General features: G+C 56.4%; 1 protein-coding gene across 2 annotated transcripts; it reads right to left on the bottom strand.

Annotated features, from left to right (window-relative positions):
- Positions 1–948: 948 nt before the first annotated feature.
- Positions 949–11,224, bottom strand: ABHD6 (abhydrolase domain containing 6). 2 transcript variants are annotated; one of them, XM_414352.8, is made up of 10 exons: positions 11,147–11,224; positions 8,688–8,751; positions 7,023–7,165; positions 5,245–5,404; positions 4,926–5,039; positions 4,588–4,720; positions 4,085–4,242; positions 3,387–3,441; positions 2,943–3,043; positions 949–2,207 (listed from the first exon to the last, which is right to left on the bottom strand). In XM_414352.8, the coding sequence occupies exons 3-10, from the start codon at positions 7,139–7,141 to the stop codon at positions 2,031–2,033; spliced, it is 1,017 nt and encodes a 338-aa protein (XP_414352.1). In that variant the 5' UTR covers positions 7,142–7,165; positions 8,688–8,751; positions 11,147–11,224; the 3' UTR covers positions 949–2,030. The 2 variants fall into 2 exon arrangements, with proteins under 2 accessions (XP_414352.1, XP_040502705.1); XM_040646771.1 differs by lacking the exon at positions 11,147–11,224 and adding an exon at positions 10,815–10,969.
- Positions 11,225–13,566: the final 2,342 nt, after the last annotated feature.

Below are 13,566 nucleotides of genomic sequence, written 5' to 3'. Positions count from 1 at the left end.
GTCTGCTGTGCAAAAAAGAAACCCCAAACCAACGAAGCCCACTGAAATGCCGACCCCAACACATCTTCCTTGCCTTCCCCACGCCGGTTGCAGCAGCACACACAGGGCTGGAGGGGCACCGTGCCTCTCTGTGGGCGCTCCGTCCCACACAGGCAGCAGGAACATGTCATAGAATCTTATGTCCCTGAGTGCTCCCATCCCGGCTTCCCCAAGATAAACACGTTCTGCTGCCAGGAGGGTTGTGAAACGCCGTGAGTCAGGGGAAGGTTCAGACAGTGGGGGAAGGACTGCGGGGCAGCTCCCACATGGCACCCTGCACTGCTCAGCCCCACAGCAGCACAGCACCCCGCTTTCCCCATAGCTGAACCAGATCCCCAATGGAAGCCCCACTGCCCGCTTCCCAGGGCCACAGCCTCACCTTGGGGTGAGGGTTCTGGTTCCCAGGGGCACACAGCAGAGTGGGGCTTTGCTGCCTCCCAGCAGGGAATGAGGGGTGAGGTGTCAGTGCTCACTTCCAGGTGCTCTCTGTACCCATCAGTGCTGTCAGCTGCTCAGGGCTGGGAGGTTCTGTCGCCAGGCAGGAGCTGCTCCTGCAGCGATGTCCAGCTGCAGCCAGGAGGTGCCCATGGCATACTTTTACCATGGTTTAGTTTTTAAGTGCAAATACTCAGCTCAAGTTGCCTGGCCCTCAGGGTTTTATTGTGCTTCTTGACTGTTTAGGGCTACCTCCTCCTAGAAAGGAAAAAAACAGCACTTTCACCCTTTATCTCAGAGGAGGTGAGCATGGAACCTTCCTGCTCATCACGATCTCTCTCAGTACTACCAAGGGTTCCTCATGGCAAAACCTGGAATGCACATCAATGTGAGAGGAAAGAAGAGAGCCCCAGCACTGCCATCCCACGCGGCCCCATCCATCCCATGGGAAAGAAATCACCCCATGGAGCGTTCTTTAAATTCCTAGATTTTAATTGCCATCGAAACCCTCTGCAGACAGCAATCTGTGGCATATGAGAAACCACACAGATGCATAACCATTTCTCCTGGCTTTTACCACACAGAACTATCAGCGATTGTTTTTTAAATGGTGTTTTTGTAAATCAACCCCTGTAGTAGAAACCATAACAAGCGACTGGCAGGAAACTGCTCGTTTTTTTCCCAAAGAACAAACGTTTCTTCTCTCTCAAAAAGAGCAGAGAAACCACTGGGGAGTTCCAGATGTATGTACATGTACCTGGGCACGGCGGCCGCCACGCACCGGCCGGTTCCCCTCTTCCCCACGTCTCCGGCACCGTCACCATTCACAGAATTCACGGAATTCACTAAGAAATGCGGTATTTACATCGGAGCATCCGGCAGCACGAGGGGGCAGAGAAGAGCCGAGACGCGCCCGCCCCGCACCCGCCCCGCCCCGCGGGCTGCTCGCAGGCTGTTAAGGCATCACACATGCACAGGAGCTGCTCGGGGATCTGAGGAAATCCGCGCAGCCGAAGTGTGAACGCGTTCACACACACACACACACACACAGCCGTGCGACTTCCACGCCTTTCTCTCTCGTCATCCGAACAAGGGAAGGAGCGCCGTGCCCGGAGCGCGGGGTGGCACAGCACGGCAGCATGCAACGCGGCGCTCAGGGCTGGGAAGGCGGCCGGTCGCGCTCCGGGACACCTCCCGTCCCCTGCGTTTGTCGGAGAGTCCAGGCGATGTCATTCACAACTGCGTGCCGGCAACGTGGGCAACGTGGGCTGCGTCGGGAGCTTCAGCACACTGCATGGCTAGCGGGTTGTGGTTTCTGCTCGTTTCTACTGTAACCTAGGAGTAGAAAAGGTTCGGGTCCTGGTCCTGCATCTACATGGGCTGCTCAGAGGTCCCGGGTCGCTGTGTCAGCAGTGCTATAGGTCGGTGTGTCAGTGACTCTGCCTGCCTCAGGGACTTTGGCACGTCCACCACGGTTTGTACAAATCCCTGAGAACTCATCAATGCTTCGACGTGTTACAGCTCCGAGACGCGGCCTCGGCACGGCTGCGGCCCCGTCACGCCTGCTTCTTGCTGTTGCCCGCGCTGTGCAGCATTGCCAGGAACTCCAGGATGAGGTTTGCTGTCTTGCGTGGCCGCTCCACCACCACCGAGTGGCCGCAGTTCTCCAGGATGGACACGTGGCAGTCCGGGATGGCACTTGCTAAGATGTCAGCACCGGAAACATCCAGGACCTGGACGTTGGGGAGAAAAGTCACTGCCATAGCACTGGGCATTACCGGCCGTGGCAGAAACCCCGTTGGAGATGCCTTTGCAGGCCCAGTTGAGGTCACAGAGTCATTAAGGTTGGAAAAGACCTCTAAGATCATCTAGTCCAACCGTCAACCCATCACCACCATGCCCACCAAGCCCTGTCCTCAGTGCCACATCTGCACGTTTCTCAAACACCTCCAGTGACAGCGACTACACCGCTTCCCTGTTCCAGTGCTCAGCCACTGTTAATCCCACAGCACAGGACACTGCCCACCACGCCTGCCAAAAGGGCTCCATTGGTGCCCAACACAGAAACAGACTGCGCAGCACTGCACCGCATGGCACACTGCATTTGCCAACCCAACAAATGCTGATGCTGAGCATCAACACAGATGCTGAGCAGGGATGCAGACATGGCCTTTGCAATGCCGGTGGGGGGGGGGGGCTGAGGCCATGCTGTACCATCTCCCCAGGCTCTGCACTGGGTGCCAGCCTACGCCTGCACCTTGCCCCTTCCCCACCCTACAGATCTCCCTGTTCCTCCCCTTGTAACCACATAGAGGGTGCTTTCTCCTTGCCACCTGTACACAGAAGAGCACATCTCTCCCTGGTTGCCAGGACAACTCTACTGGCATTTTTTTCCTCTTATTCCTCTTCCCAAATTATGTCAGACCTGGCAGCACCCAGAAGCCTGAAGCCAAGAGGTGGCCACATACCTGGTCCTGCTTTCCCCAGATGACCTGTGTCGGTGCTTTGATCTTGTTCATGTTCTCATGGAGGGAGTGCCGGGACTTCTCATCCACGATCTCTAAAAACACTGGGGTGGACAGGGGGAGAATAAGCCTACGGAGAAGGATGCTTTGTGTGCAGCCCCATGACATGGGGGGGAACCAGCCTGTGGGCAGGGGAGGTGGGACAAGCCACGAAGGGCCACCCTTGCAAAGGTGGTAGCATTCAGCACCTCCACCAAACTGCAACAGAGGCATTCTCCTTCAACCCCACCTCCCCATAGACATCGGTATGCATTGGACCAGCTGGGGGATGAGGACAAAGCAGCGGCCCCGTTGCCTATGCATCCCTAAACCCATCCACCCCACTGCCCTCTGGGGCTCTCAGCATGGGGCACACGGGGGCAGCCCAGGGATGCGGGACACGCTTACATTTTCGGTAGAAATCGTTGTGTGGGATGCGGACGTCCACCAGGCCCTGAAGGATCTGCATGGGAAGAACAGGGACATACTGGGGGGCTGTACCTCGTATGGGGCCAGGACCATGCCCACCCCACCAGCGGCTGGCCCACGGCACGTCTGGCTGTCACAGCAGCACTTGGGTAACAAGCTGTTCACCAGGAGCTATTTCAGCCTTTTGTGAGGCCAGGCTGCATTTTTCCTGCTGGCTGGCAGGCGGGCCGTCCCAGCCATGACTCTGCTTTTCTTCCTCCTTTTATTCTTTTGCCAAAAAAAATGGTCTTGGCGTGACTTCACATTTTTTTCCCCCTTATTCTCCAATCTACCCATCCCAGACTTCCTAAGGAAAACCTGGCTAAATAGTGAGCTCCGTGCCAAGTTCCTCTCGCCTCGCAACGCCACGATTAACATTTCCATAGCTTCTGCTAAAAAAGCAACAAACAATCCCCCCTCAGGACGGACAATAGCCTCCTGCTTTGTTTATTTAGTGCTTCCTGACAGCCATATTGATTGCAAAACACTTCTATCTCGCAGCCCGCTGCTGGAACTCCGGCGCCTCACGCAGGGCTATTCCAGCCGGCACTGGCAGAGGGCAGCAGGGAAGCCCACAGGGAAGGCGCCGCCGGGCAGATCCGGGGTGCCGCCCCAAAATCCCTCTCCCGGTTCCTCACCTGCTGTGGCACCTTGAAGCGAACGTAGGAGCAGAGCTTCAGCATGTCGGCCATCTCCTCGGGCGTGGAGGGGATCAATGGGATCCTGTCGGTGCGCTCGGAGTCCTTCAGCTCCCGGAGCATCTTGACGAACTTGCTGTCGGTGAAGCTCGGCAGCCCTGGGGAGAGGAAGAAGGGCTGAGCGCGGTGCAACACGGCTGCAGCACAGCCCCAGGGAGAAGCCCCCCGTCCTGCACGGGCTCCTGCACCCATCTGCCCCAGGCTCTCGCTCTAGCTGGGCAAACCCCAAAGCTCTGGAGAGCAGCCATCAGGGCAGGGCTGTTAATTCTCCTGCCGTGAGCTCTGTGCCTTGCCAGGGAATTTCAGACTATACGTATGAACTGTTTCAACAAATTTTGCACTATGTGATGCACAAGGACTACTTTAGCACCAGCACTGCTCCGGGCTCTTGCAGCAGCTCCTGCTCGCTTTCCTCCACGTTTTGCCTGCCCCGTGTTACTCACCTGCGGGACAAATCAGAGTGAGGCTGCACACATCCTCCGGGTACTGTGCGGCATAAACCCCGGCCACGTTCCCACCCATGGAGGTGCCGACGAGGTGGAAGGGCCTCTTGTTCAGCTTGATGCACTCCACGAACTGCACAGGAGCAGAAGGAGCGTTGTTAGGGCAGAGGAAGCGAAGGAGTGGTGTCCTTAGGGAAATTCACCCCAAAACCTTGAGGCCAGCGGACTGACCCAGCAGCCTGGGCAGGACTGTGGGAGGGAGTGGGGCCGCGTGGGTACCAGCACCCCTTACATCCCTCATGCAGCAGGAGTGGCAGCGAAGCACCAAGAGGCTTTACCTGGTGGATCCTCTTTGCTTGTCCCATAATGGAGTAATCGTCCAAGGCTGAGCGGGTTGTGCCCTCATGCCCAGGCAAGTCAACACACACCAAGTGCAGGTTCTTGGGGAGGAACTGCCAAAACAAAAAGGGGTGGTCATACCAACGGGAAGGCAGATTTGCATTCACAGGGATGAAAAGGATCCAATGAGCAACAGTCACAGAGCTGAGGGTATTCCTAACACGTTATAATGATCATCATAGCCCATGTGCCCCCGCACCACTCTTGAGCCCCAGATTATGGACTCACTAAGCAGCAACAGGAGAACTGGAGTCCCACCTTGACTATGGACAGCCACATGTCTTTGTGGCCTGAGAAGCCATGTAGCATCAGGATAGATGGCCGGTACCCAGGTCTTCCTCTATAGGAATAACAAAACTGATAGTTGTCGTCATAGTTTACGTATCTGACCTGCATGCCCAGGGCTCGACGCCAGTACCTGGAAACAAGGAGAAAAGAACTGCAGGAGCAAGACTGGGGCACAGTGGGACCCTTTTCCCATATGCCACCTCAGCGGTCTTTGAAAATGTGTTTAGATACACACCAGCAGTCTGTGGGTGACCGTCCCCCACCCAGATGATAGCAGCCTGACCACACAGAGAACTGGGCTATTCCTCAGAAAGCAGACAGCTCCCACCAGAGCAGGCCTGCAGCCTGGCTAAGGATGCTGCAGTAAAACTACCATGCAGAGGGGACCTGGGCAGAGGTTATCAGTGACACTTCAGACAGGTGATGTGCAGTCGAAGGCCACGGAATAGGTACGGTTTGTCTGCATTTCCCCTACAGTCATAAGTCAGAACAACTGCTGGGCTCCTCCTGGCAGCCAAGGTGCTTCCTATACACACAATATCAGAATTTACATGAGACACAGAATCAAGGTCAGCAACACCGTGCTGGGCTGCCCCAGCTCTCTGCCCACTCAAAGCTTATGCATAGTGCAATCCTCTTTTATCATAATCCCTTTTTTGAGGGAGTTAGTGGGACTTAAGCGATATCATGGCCGCGCGCGGGTCCTACAAGGAGAGGCCAATTTCTCCCTGAATAAGTGCCTTAAGAGTGCTCGCCTCAGAGGCACCGGTGTAAACTACTGATGGGCAAGTTGATAACATTTTTAGCAACTGATCCCGATGGATCAATTCAGCAGAAGACAAAATAATCTGCGCAAAGCTGAACTGATCCCCCGCAAGGTGTTAACAGGCTCAGCAGCCACAGCTAAACCGCTTAACCCGCGGGCAGCAGCGGCTGACCCTGCTGGGATGGCCCCAGGTGCCCCCCGGCCCCCGTGGGCGCTAACAGAGAGGCACGGTCGGTCCTCCAGGTCCCTGTGCTGTGGCATCTCAGTGATGATGAGGAGGGAAGTGAGCCATGGGAGAAGGGAGGGGTGTCTGGGGACGTGCTGCCACTTCTCTGCTCTCACTCACAGCCCTGAAGTGTCCTTCAGGGCTCTTCTCTGTCTGCCCCCCTACACCACGAGGTGATGCTTTGCCCCGTGACGCGCAGCGGGCAGCTGCTGTTGGGTAGGTTTGCTGAGGTTTGCATTACCTCTCCCCTCTCACCAGCTCCCAGATGCTTTGATTAGAGGGTTGCTATTAAATGCTCCATTAGAAGGACAGTCTTAATCACGCTGTGCAGCTGAGCGGCAGGGCGGGATAACAGCCTTCGCTTACAAGAGGTCACTGTGATGGGGAACACCCCCGAGCCAGGCTGCAGGAGCCACCATCTGCCACCGGCACGTGATAGCAGCCGTGTGGGAGGCCGGTGAGATGCTGAGATGCTGCCCAGCTCCCTGCAGGAGCACGATTCCAGCTTTCCTCTGTTACAAGCCCAGAAATGAAAGCCGACAGCATGCTTATTGCTAATTTCCAGGGACAAATGGGGATGAAGGACACAGCACCTGCCTGCTGCTATCAGGAAGGACAGGATGCGCGTGGGTAAGGAAAGCCATCCCTGCACCCACAAGAGAGGAGGAGAATGGGGAGAGTCCTTTCTGTAAGAGGCAGCACAAGGACAGGCCCTGCCTTGGAAGCTGAGCCCTGCCTTCAAAGGGGAGCACTCACCAGTAGTAGATGCGGATGAGCGCAGAGGGCCACAGCAGGAAGGAGGCCACAAAGGCCAGGATGGGGATGGCCAGGGTGCCGCCAGCGATGACAAACATGTTGAGCACGTCGAGGTCCATGCTGCTCCTCCGGCCTGCCCCTACCTGGGTGCATTGAGCAAGGGATCAGGGGGTTAAACACCAGAAAGTAGCCAAGGCTAAATGAAATCTCAGCAGCCAGGAGAAGAGGAAGATGGCACGGTGTGAGGCAAAGCAGAGCAGTCAGGAGGGCAATAAAGTGTCTTTCTCTTTTAAAGCTCAGTATGACTCATTATTACAATGTTATCCTCCCCAGGTGCGTATCCTTAAGGGCAATAAGCTCCAGGTGGGCACAGACCAAGGCACGGCGATGCACAGAGCTCCCGGCCAGCCCATCTGGTGCAATGCCCACCCATGAGGTGCTCACAGCCCTGCAGCTCACATGCAGGCCCTGCCCGCTCCCAAATCCCCAGCACACAGCTGCTGACCTAGAATCCACAGCCTGAGCCCGGCTCCAGGCTCATTACTTCTCTGCACAGGCACCGACTAATCAAGGGAGCAGAGCCTATTAGTGGTCTTGGGAAGGGATGGAAGGAACCTGGCAGGGCGCTCTTTGGCCACCAGCCCTTATCTGAGACACATTCATCCCTGTTCCTGATACGGCCCCAAAACACCCCCATACTCCAAACGCCCAGGAGCCATTTTGTGCTTGCTGCCCTTCTCGGGATCCAGCCCAGCTCCCAAATCACCTCCATCAATGTCCCCCCAGGTATCGCACCAGGTCAGGTGCCTGTAGCCCTTTGCTCTGCTTTCCCAACTGCCAGCAGCAAGGATCTATTTTTCCTCATTAAGGGATTAAACCCTGCCACACACACAGCCTTTAATTCCTGCTGCTCAGCAGCCTATGCCTTGCCCGTTTCCTCAGCACTGGCTCTTTTGTCACACTTGGTTATAAAACAAAACACTTCCAGTGCCCGGTGTCCTCTCAGCCGCACCTCCTTCTGCCCCAAACTGCCCATGTCAGCACATGCAGATGTATTTCTGCTTCCTTTAGCAGCCAGCCTGGCGTGCTGTGCTGTGAAACAGGAACCAAAGCACCGCGGCGATGTCCTCTCCCACACTGAGGCTGCAATACTGAATCGCATTACAAACGCAGCCAACGTGAAAAGTTCACAAGAAGTCTGTAGCAAAATGCACTTTCTCACCTTCCCCACAGAAGAAAAGGAGTAACTGTAATTCAAGGAACGGGGCAGATGTTTGCACCAGGCCCCTCCTTAACAAAGCCAAACATCAGCTGCTACCTCAGGCCTGAATGACACACTTATTCGTGCCATTATCATTTTGCAGGGAGATCTTTGCTCCCTGTGCTCCCTGCCCATAAACAAGTCCTTGGAGCAGCAGGAACACCCCGTGCCAGCAGCAGGGCAGCACGGTCCGACCCACCTGCCAGCACGTGTTTGCCTTCAGCTGTGCTGCTAAGACAGGGAAGAAATGAAGCACAGAGCATAGGTGCTGCAGCCCATGAGGAAGACAAGCAGCAAGGACAGCACAGGGATGCAGTGGGATGGAGTTCTGCTGCCTCAGCTCTGCCTTCACCACTCCTGGAAAGCAAAGCCAAAGGGGGAGAGGCATTCAAAGCCCAGCTTACTCTGTAGAGATCCCCTCCTCCTCCTCTTGGCACAGGTCCTGCTCGCTGTGGACGTAGGGGCTCACTGTTGAAAGAGGAAAACGAGGTTAGGATCACTCTGCTGCTTTCCTCCTGACCTGCAGCAAGGGAAGCAGCCAGTTCGGGGTATTTAAGGCACCAGCTCCCCTTCCGAACTCATCATTGGTGCCATCTGATTCACCATTGGTGCCTTCTGACTAACCTTTCCCCTGCTTGTGTAAATGTAGAACTTTGTGCAACGCTGTGCCAGCAGGGCACTCATTCCAAGAGGGATCAAAGTGTGCGCTACAGATGGAGATAATGGGAGAAGCAAGCGTGGCCCCAGGCACCCCGGTGTCATGGAGGGTAGGCTGCCTGGGAGCCCTTGGCTGCCTGCTGGAGGGCCGGCTCAGGCTGAACAGTGAAAGTAAATGGGAACAGCCAGCAGCCTTCTGACTGCCGCCTATTACTCAGCACGAGACTGCAAGAGTTGTGGCAATCGGTGCAAAGCAAGGCTCCTGCCTTCATCAATTAACTCACATTAGGCAAGTCCGATAAATGCCTTGTGATGATGACAGCGGTAAGGCTGTGTAGCTGGCAGGGCACGGGATACTGAACCAGGAGCACCGGTTCAGCCTCTGCGTTCCATGGCTGCTGGGAGAGGGCTGGGAGACACCCCGGAGCTGGGGTCCAGGCACCCCGAGCGGGCACTGACATGTGCCGGAGAGGCCAGGAGATGGGAGGGGGCTGCAGGGTGCTGCAAGGACAAAGTGTCAATGACAGTCCTCAGGGCCAGCAGCCACAGGGACAAGTGGCTGATAGCCAGGCTGGAATCCTCATTAATGTTTGTTCTCTTCCGAGCTCATTGGGGCACCCCAGGGAGGCCGGAGAAGACCCAGCGGTGCAGCCCCAAGTATACGTGGTGATTTTTTTCCCAAGCCTCATGCAAAATGCAGCAGCAGCAGCAGCACACAGCAGTGTGTGGGATCAGAAACCTGCATTTAGCTCAAAAACAAAACCCGAGCCCACGGATGTGAAAGCAGCTCGCATCGTTTCCCAGGGAGACCGCGAGGATTTGCACTGAGCTCTGCCTCTCACAGAGCAGCTTTTGGGGATGCAGCAGCTCATCCCTGGAATGGGATGAGCACTGGCAGGGCTGCAGGAGGTGCAGGGGAACGGGGGGGGGGGGCTACGGCCACAGAGCCCTTGTGATGCTCCAGCTGGTAAGCGATGCAGCGTGCAGCTGTGTGCAAGGCCAGGGAGCATTTTCACGCCGACAAATCCCCCGTGCACACTGTGCTGCTCATCAGGTGTGTCAGAACTCAAGTTAGAAAGGTTATGGGCCTGTGCCGGGCAGGGCTGGGCAGGCAGGGCTGCCTCCCGCACACCACTCCCTGCACCCACAGCTCCCCGTTTCTCCCCAGCAGCCCGAGAGATTTACATCTCCAAACACCCAAATGCAAAGAAACACATTTAAGCACACCCTAATCGTTGCCTGAAAGCCATTTGGAGACCCCACAGCAAAACCAGGGGGCTCTAGTGGGCTTCAGCAGCACAAACAGAACCCCGGGAGCCCCAGCCCATAGTGCTAATGCCGTTAGGAAAACCAGCACCGTGCAAATCAACATCTCCCTCGCAGCCGCCCCCCTGCCATCCCCAGCAGCCGGGAAAGCACTATTGACTGTCATCAATGACATAACCAACATTACGACTCCTCAGAGGTATGTTTCGCAGCGTGACCTTTTAGACGCCGGCCCCAGCGAAGTAATAATTTAAGATGTATTCGTATTGGGACGATCTCTGTCCGTCAGCCAGCTCTGCCTTAATCCAGTCTCTGGAGGGCTGCAAGTAGGAAATGTGCCCTTTCACCTTCATTTATTTATAGGCAGCAGAAATGAGATCATTATTTGTACAGCGCCGGTTCACAAAACACCCATCTCTGACCCACTTGCAGCTGCACGGCGCGGCTCCGGGCCACGAGCTTGGAGAGCCGACCCCACTGCCACCCCACCCCCAGCCCGACGCAGATGTCACGAGCGCACCCGGCCTCAGCCCCCTCCAGAGGATGGGCTCGGGGTGCTGAGGCCACCCCCACCCTCCCTCCTCATCCGTATATCCCTCCCCAAAAACCTGCTCCAGCAAAATGACCGCATCCTTCGCATAGCAGAGCGGCATCACCGCTCTCCTCCTCTCCGTGCCCTGATTTTATTATCTTTTTTTTTTTAATTGGAAGGAAAATTAACGACAGTTTTTTAAGCATATCTTTACAAATTATTCCTTGCGTTCCGGTAAGGCCTTTCAGTCTCCTCCTCCCTCCCCGCCTCCATCCATGCCAGGGCCCGGGGGGCAGCGGTTCGGTATCCGGGTACCCCCCCCCCCCCCCCCCCCCCCCCTCCACCCCCCCGCCCGGTGCCCCTCGGCCCCAGCATTGCCCCCCGCAGCTTCTCGCCCCCATCGCTTACCGGGCCGGGCCGGACTGCAATGGCAGCGCCGAGAGAAACGCGGCGGCTCCGCTGCGCCCGCCTCCCCGCGCCGGTACCGGGAAGGATCCGCGGGGGCGCAGCGGAGCGCACGGGCGGTGATGGAAGGGGCGGTGCGAAGGGAGCTGCAGTGGGGGTGAAATGGGGGGTGGGAGGGGGTTGAAAAGGGGGTGTAAGGAGGGGGGGGGGGAGTGGGGTGGAAAGGTGGCTGGAAGGGATTCAGAGGGGATGGAATGGGGCTGCAAGGGAGGGTGAAATAGGAGATGTAGTGGGGCTTCAGTGAGATTGTAAGGATGGATGCGACAGGGGGGTGTAATGGGACTTCATTTGAGGTGTAATAGGGCTGCAGCAGGAGTACAAGGGGGGTACAATAGGGGTACAAAAGGAGGATACAACGGAGCTGCAGTGGGGGTGCAAGCGGGGCATGCAATAGGGCTGCAGTAGGGATACAACAGGAGAGCAAGCTGGGGACATAGTGGGATTTCCATGGGGGTCCAAGGACTATACCCATGGGAGTGTGCAAGGCAGATGCAACAAGAAGGCGGTGGGGTTAAAACAGGCTGCAAAGGGGCTGCAAGGTGGGTACAGTGGGGTGGGGCTGCAGCAGGTAGGGTACAGTGGGGTGCACTGGGGATGTAAGGAAGCACAGAGAGGAAATATAACTGGGATACAAGGGGATGCAGCAAGGCTGCAGCAGGAAAGGAAGGTGATGCAACAAGGGTTAAGACAGGATGTGGTATGGCTGCATTAGAAATGTACAAGGGTGGTTGCAACTGTGGTTACACCGGGGGTGTAGATGTGAGTGCTGCTCACTGAAACAGACTGCACAGCCCTCTTGCACCAGGAGAAAACGTAGTTAAATTGGTAATAACATAATCTCCTGAATTAATGCAAGCACATCGCAATGAATCCTCACCATATCCGTGCTGTGATAAAGCACATCCCTTTGGCCTGGCTGGCTGTGAGAGCTGCAGGAAGGGCTGTGCAAAGGGCTTTACAGGTCAGAGTTTCTGGCAATAACCCCAAGTGTTTGATAACGTGAGCTGCCAGAAGACATTCATGAGACCAGGCACAGGCGAGTTAAACAGACATAACCTGGCTGTGCCACCAGCTCAGTAAGTGTCAGAAACCAAAGCTGTGGTTGCTAATGGGGCTGACGACGCTTTGGGTGTCTTTCGTAGGGCTTTTATCTGAAGGGATTCCCAGCAAAGTTAGGCTGAGCAAAGAGGTTTTGCTAAGGTGCCCTAAGCAGACGTGTGAGGCATTCCACACCTTTCTAAGTGCTGTTTGTGGCCCCGTTTGTTTGCACAGCCCTCCTGTGCCAGGCGCAGGGCTGGGAGCAGCCCGGGACATGTCCTGTGGGACATGAGCAGATGTGAGCAATGCAACAGGCATCAGTACAGATCACCCAGAAGGAACACCCTGTGAGCAGCTGCGATGAACCACTACACTTAGAGCAGGGAAGCCAGAGCAGAGCGGGTTTGTGTTGAACCACGCTGTGAGATAACTGAGGAGCTCCCACATCCCGTGCTGACCTGCTCTGCAATCCCATCAGTGCACGGCCAGGGCCTGGGGAAAGAGATCACTGAGTGCCTGCTTAGGTCGCAGTGGGAAAGGGGAGATCTCTGGGCCCCTTAAGCCAGCACTTGGGGCTGGGGACAGCATGGGGACGCAGCCTTAGTCCTCAGAAAGGGCGCAGAAAGACCATCACAAACTGCCTTGTTTCCCATAGGAAGGTGGAAACTCTGCTGTACCTAGGCCTGGAGAACCAAGGCTTTGGCTCCCCCGAGCCGGAGAGCAGCGTTGCTTCACCAGACCCAAAGCTTCCACGCTATTTCCCACCAGTGGGTCACACAGCTCCAGAGAGCAAGGCGAGGTGATTCGCAGCCACAGGTGGCGGCACGCCGCTCTGCCACCGTGAGTCACCGTCCTGGGGTGGCACAGCCCCGTCCGTTCCCACTCCTGGTGCAATGCCACGAGCAGCCCCGGGGCAGCAGGTACCCCTGGCACATTCAGGCCCGCCGCAAGGAGCGCTTTGCCCGATGGCACACGGCCAGCAGCCACCTGCAGGGCAGGGATACGCTCCCTGCTCAGCCCCACGGCAGCTCCCAGCGCAGCCCCAGGCAGCCGCCCCCGTGCACCTCCCATTGCACAACCTGGGAGCGCAGCCACAAATGCTCCTGGCTTCTGAAACGTTACCCAGCAAGAATTCCCATTGCCTATTAGCAGCTTTGAATAATATGTTTTTAACTCTGCTCAAAGCCCTCGCATGCGTTACGTGTGTTGTAATTATATCCTTCTGTGCTAACAATTGCTGTGCACTAATTGTCACAAAAGCTTGGTTATTTGGTGGCTGCAGTGCCTTTATGGACCTGTAATCCCGAAGCCTGGTGTAATCAGCT

This window comes from Gallus gallus, chromosome 12 (genome assembly GCF_016699485.2).
Source record: "Gallus gallus isolate bGalGal1 chromosome 12, bGalGal1.mat.broiler.GRCg7b, whole genome shotgun sequence".
Classification (NCBI taxonomy): domain Eukaryota; kingdom Metazoa; phylum Chordata; class Aves; order Galliformes; family Phasianidae; genus Gallus; species Gallus gallus.
The sequence above is the reverse complement of the archived record's forward strand: the minus strand, read 5'-3'. Positions and strand labels throughout refer to the sequence as shown.

Bases quoted from the DNA above. Each gene is read 5' to 3' on its own strand.
- ABHD6 (XM_040646771.1), bottom strand. From the start codon at position 10,846: ATGCGAAGGATGCGGTCATTTTGCTGGAGCAG. The intron at 5,405-7,022 runs GTGAGTGCTCCC...CCTTGTTTCCAG, and splicing joins CTCATCCGCATCTACTACTG to GTACTGGCGTCGAGCCCTGG. The intron at 4,721-4,925 runs GTAAAGCCTCTT...GCTCCTGTGCAG, and splicing joins AAGCAAAGAGGATCCACCAG to TTCGTGGAGTGCATCAAGCT.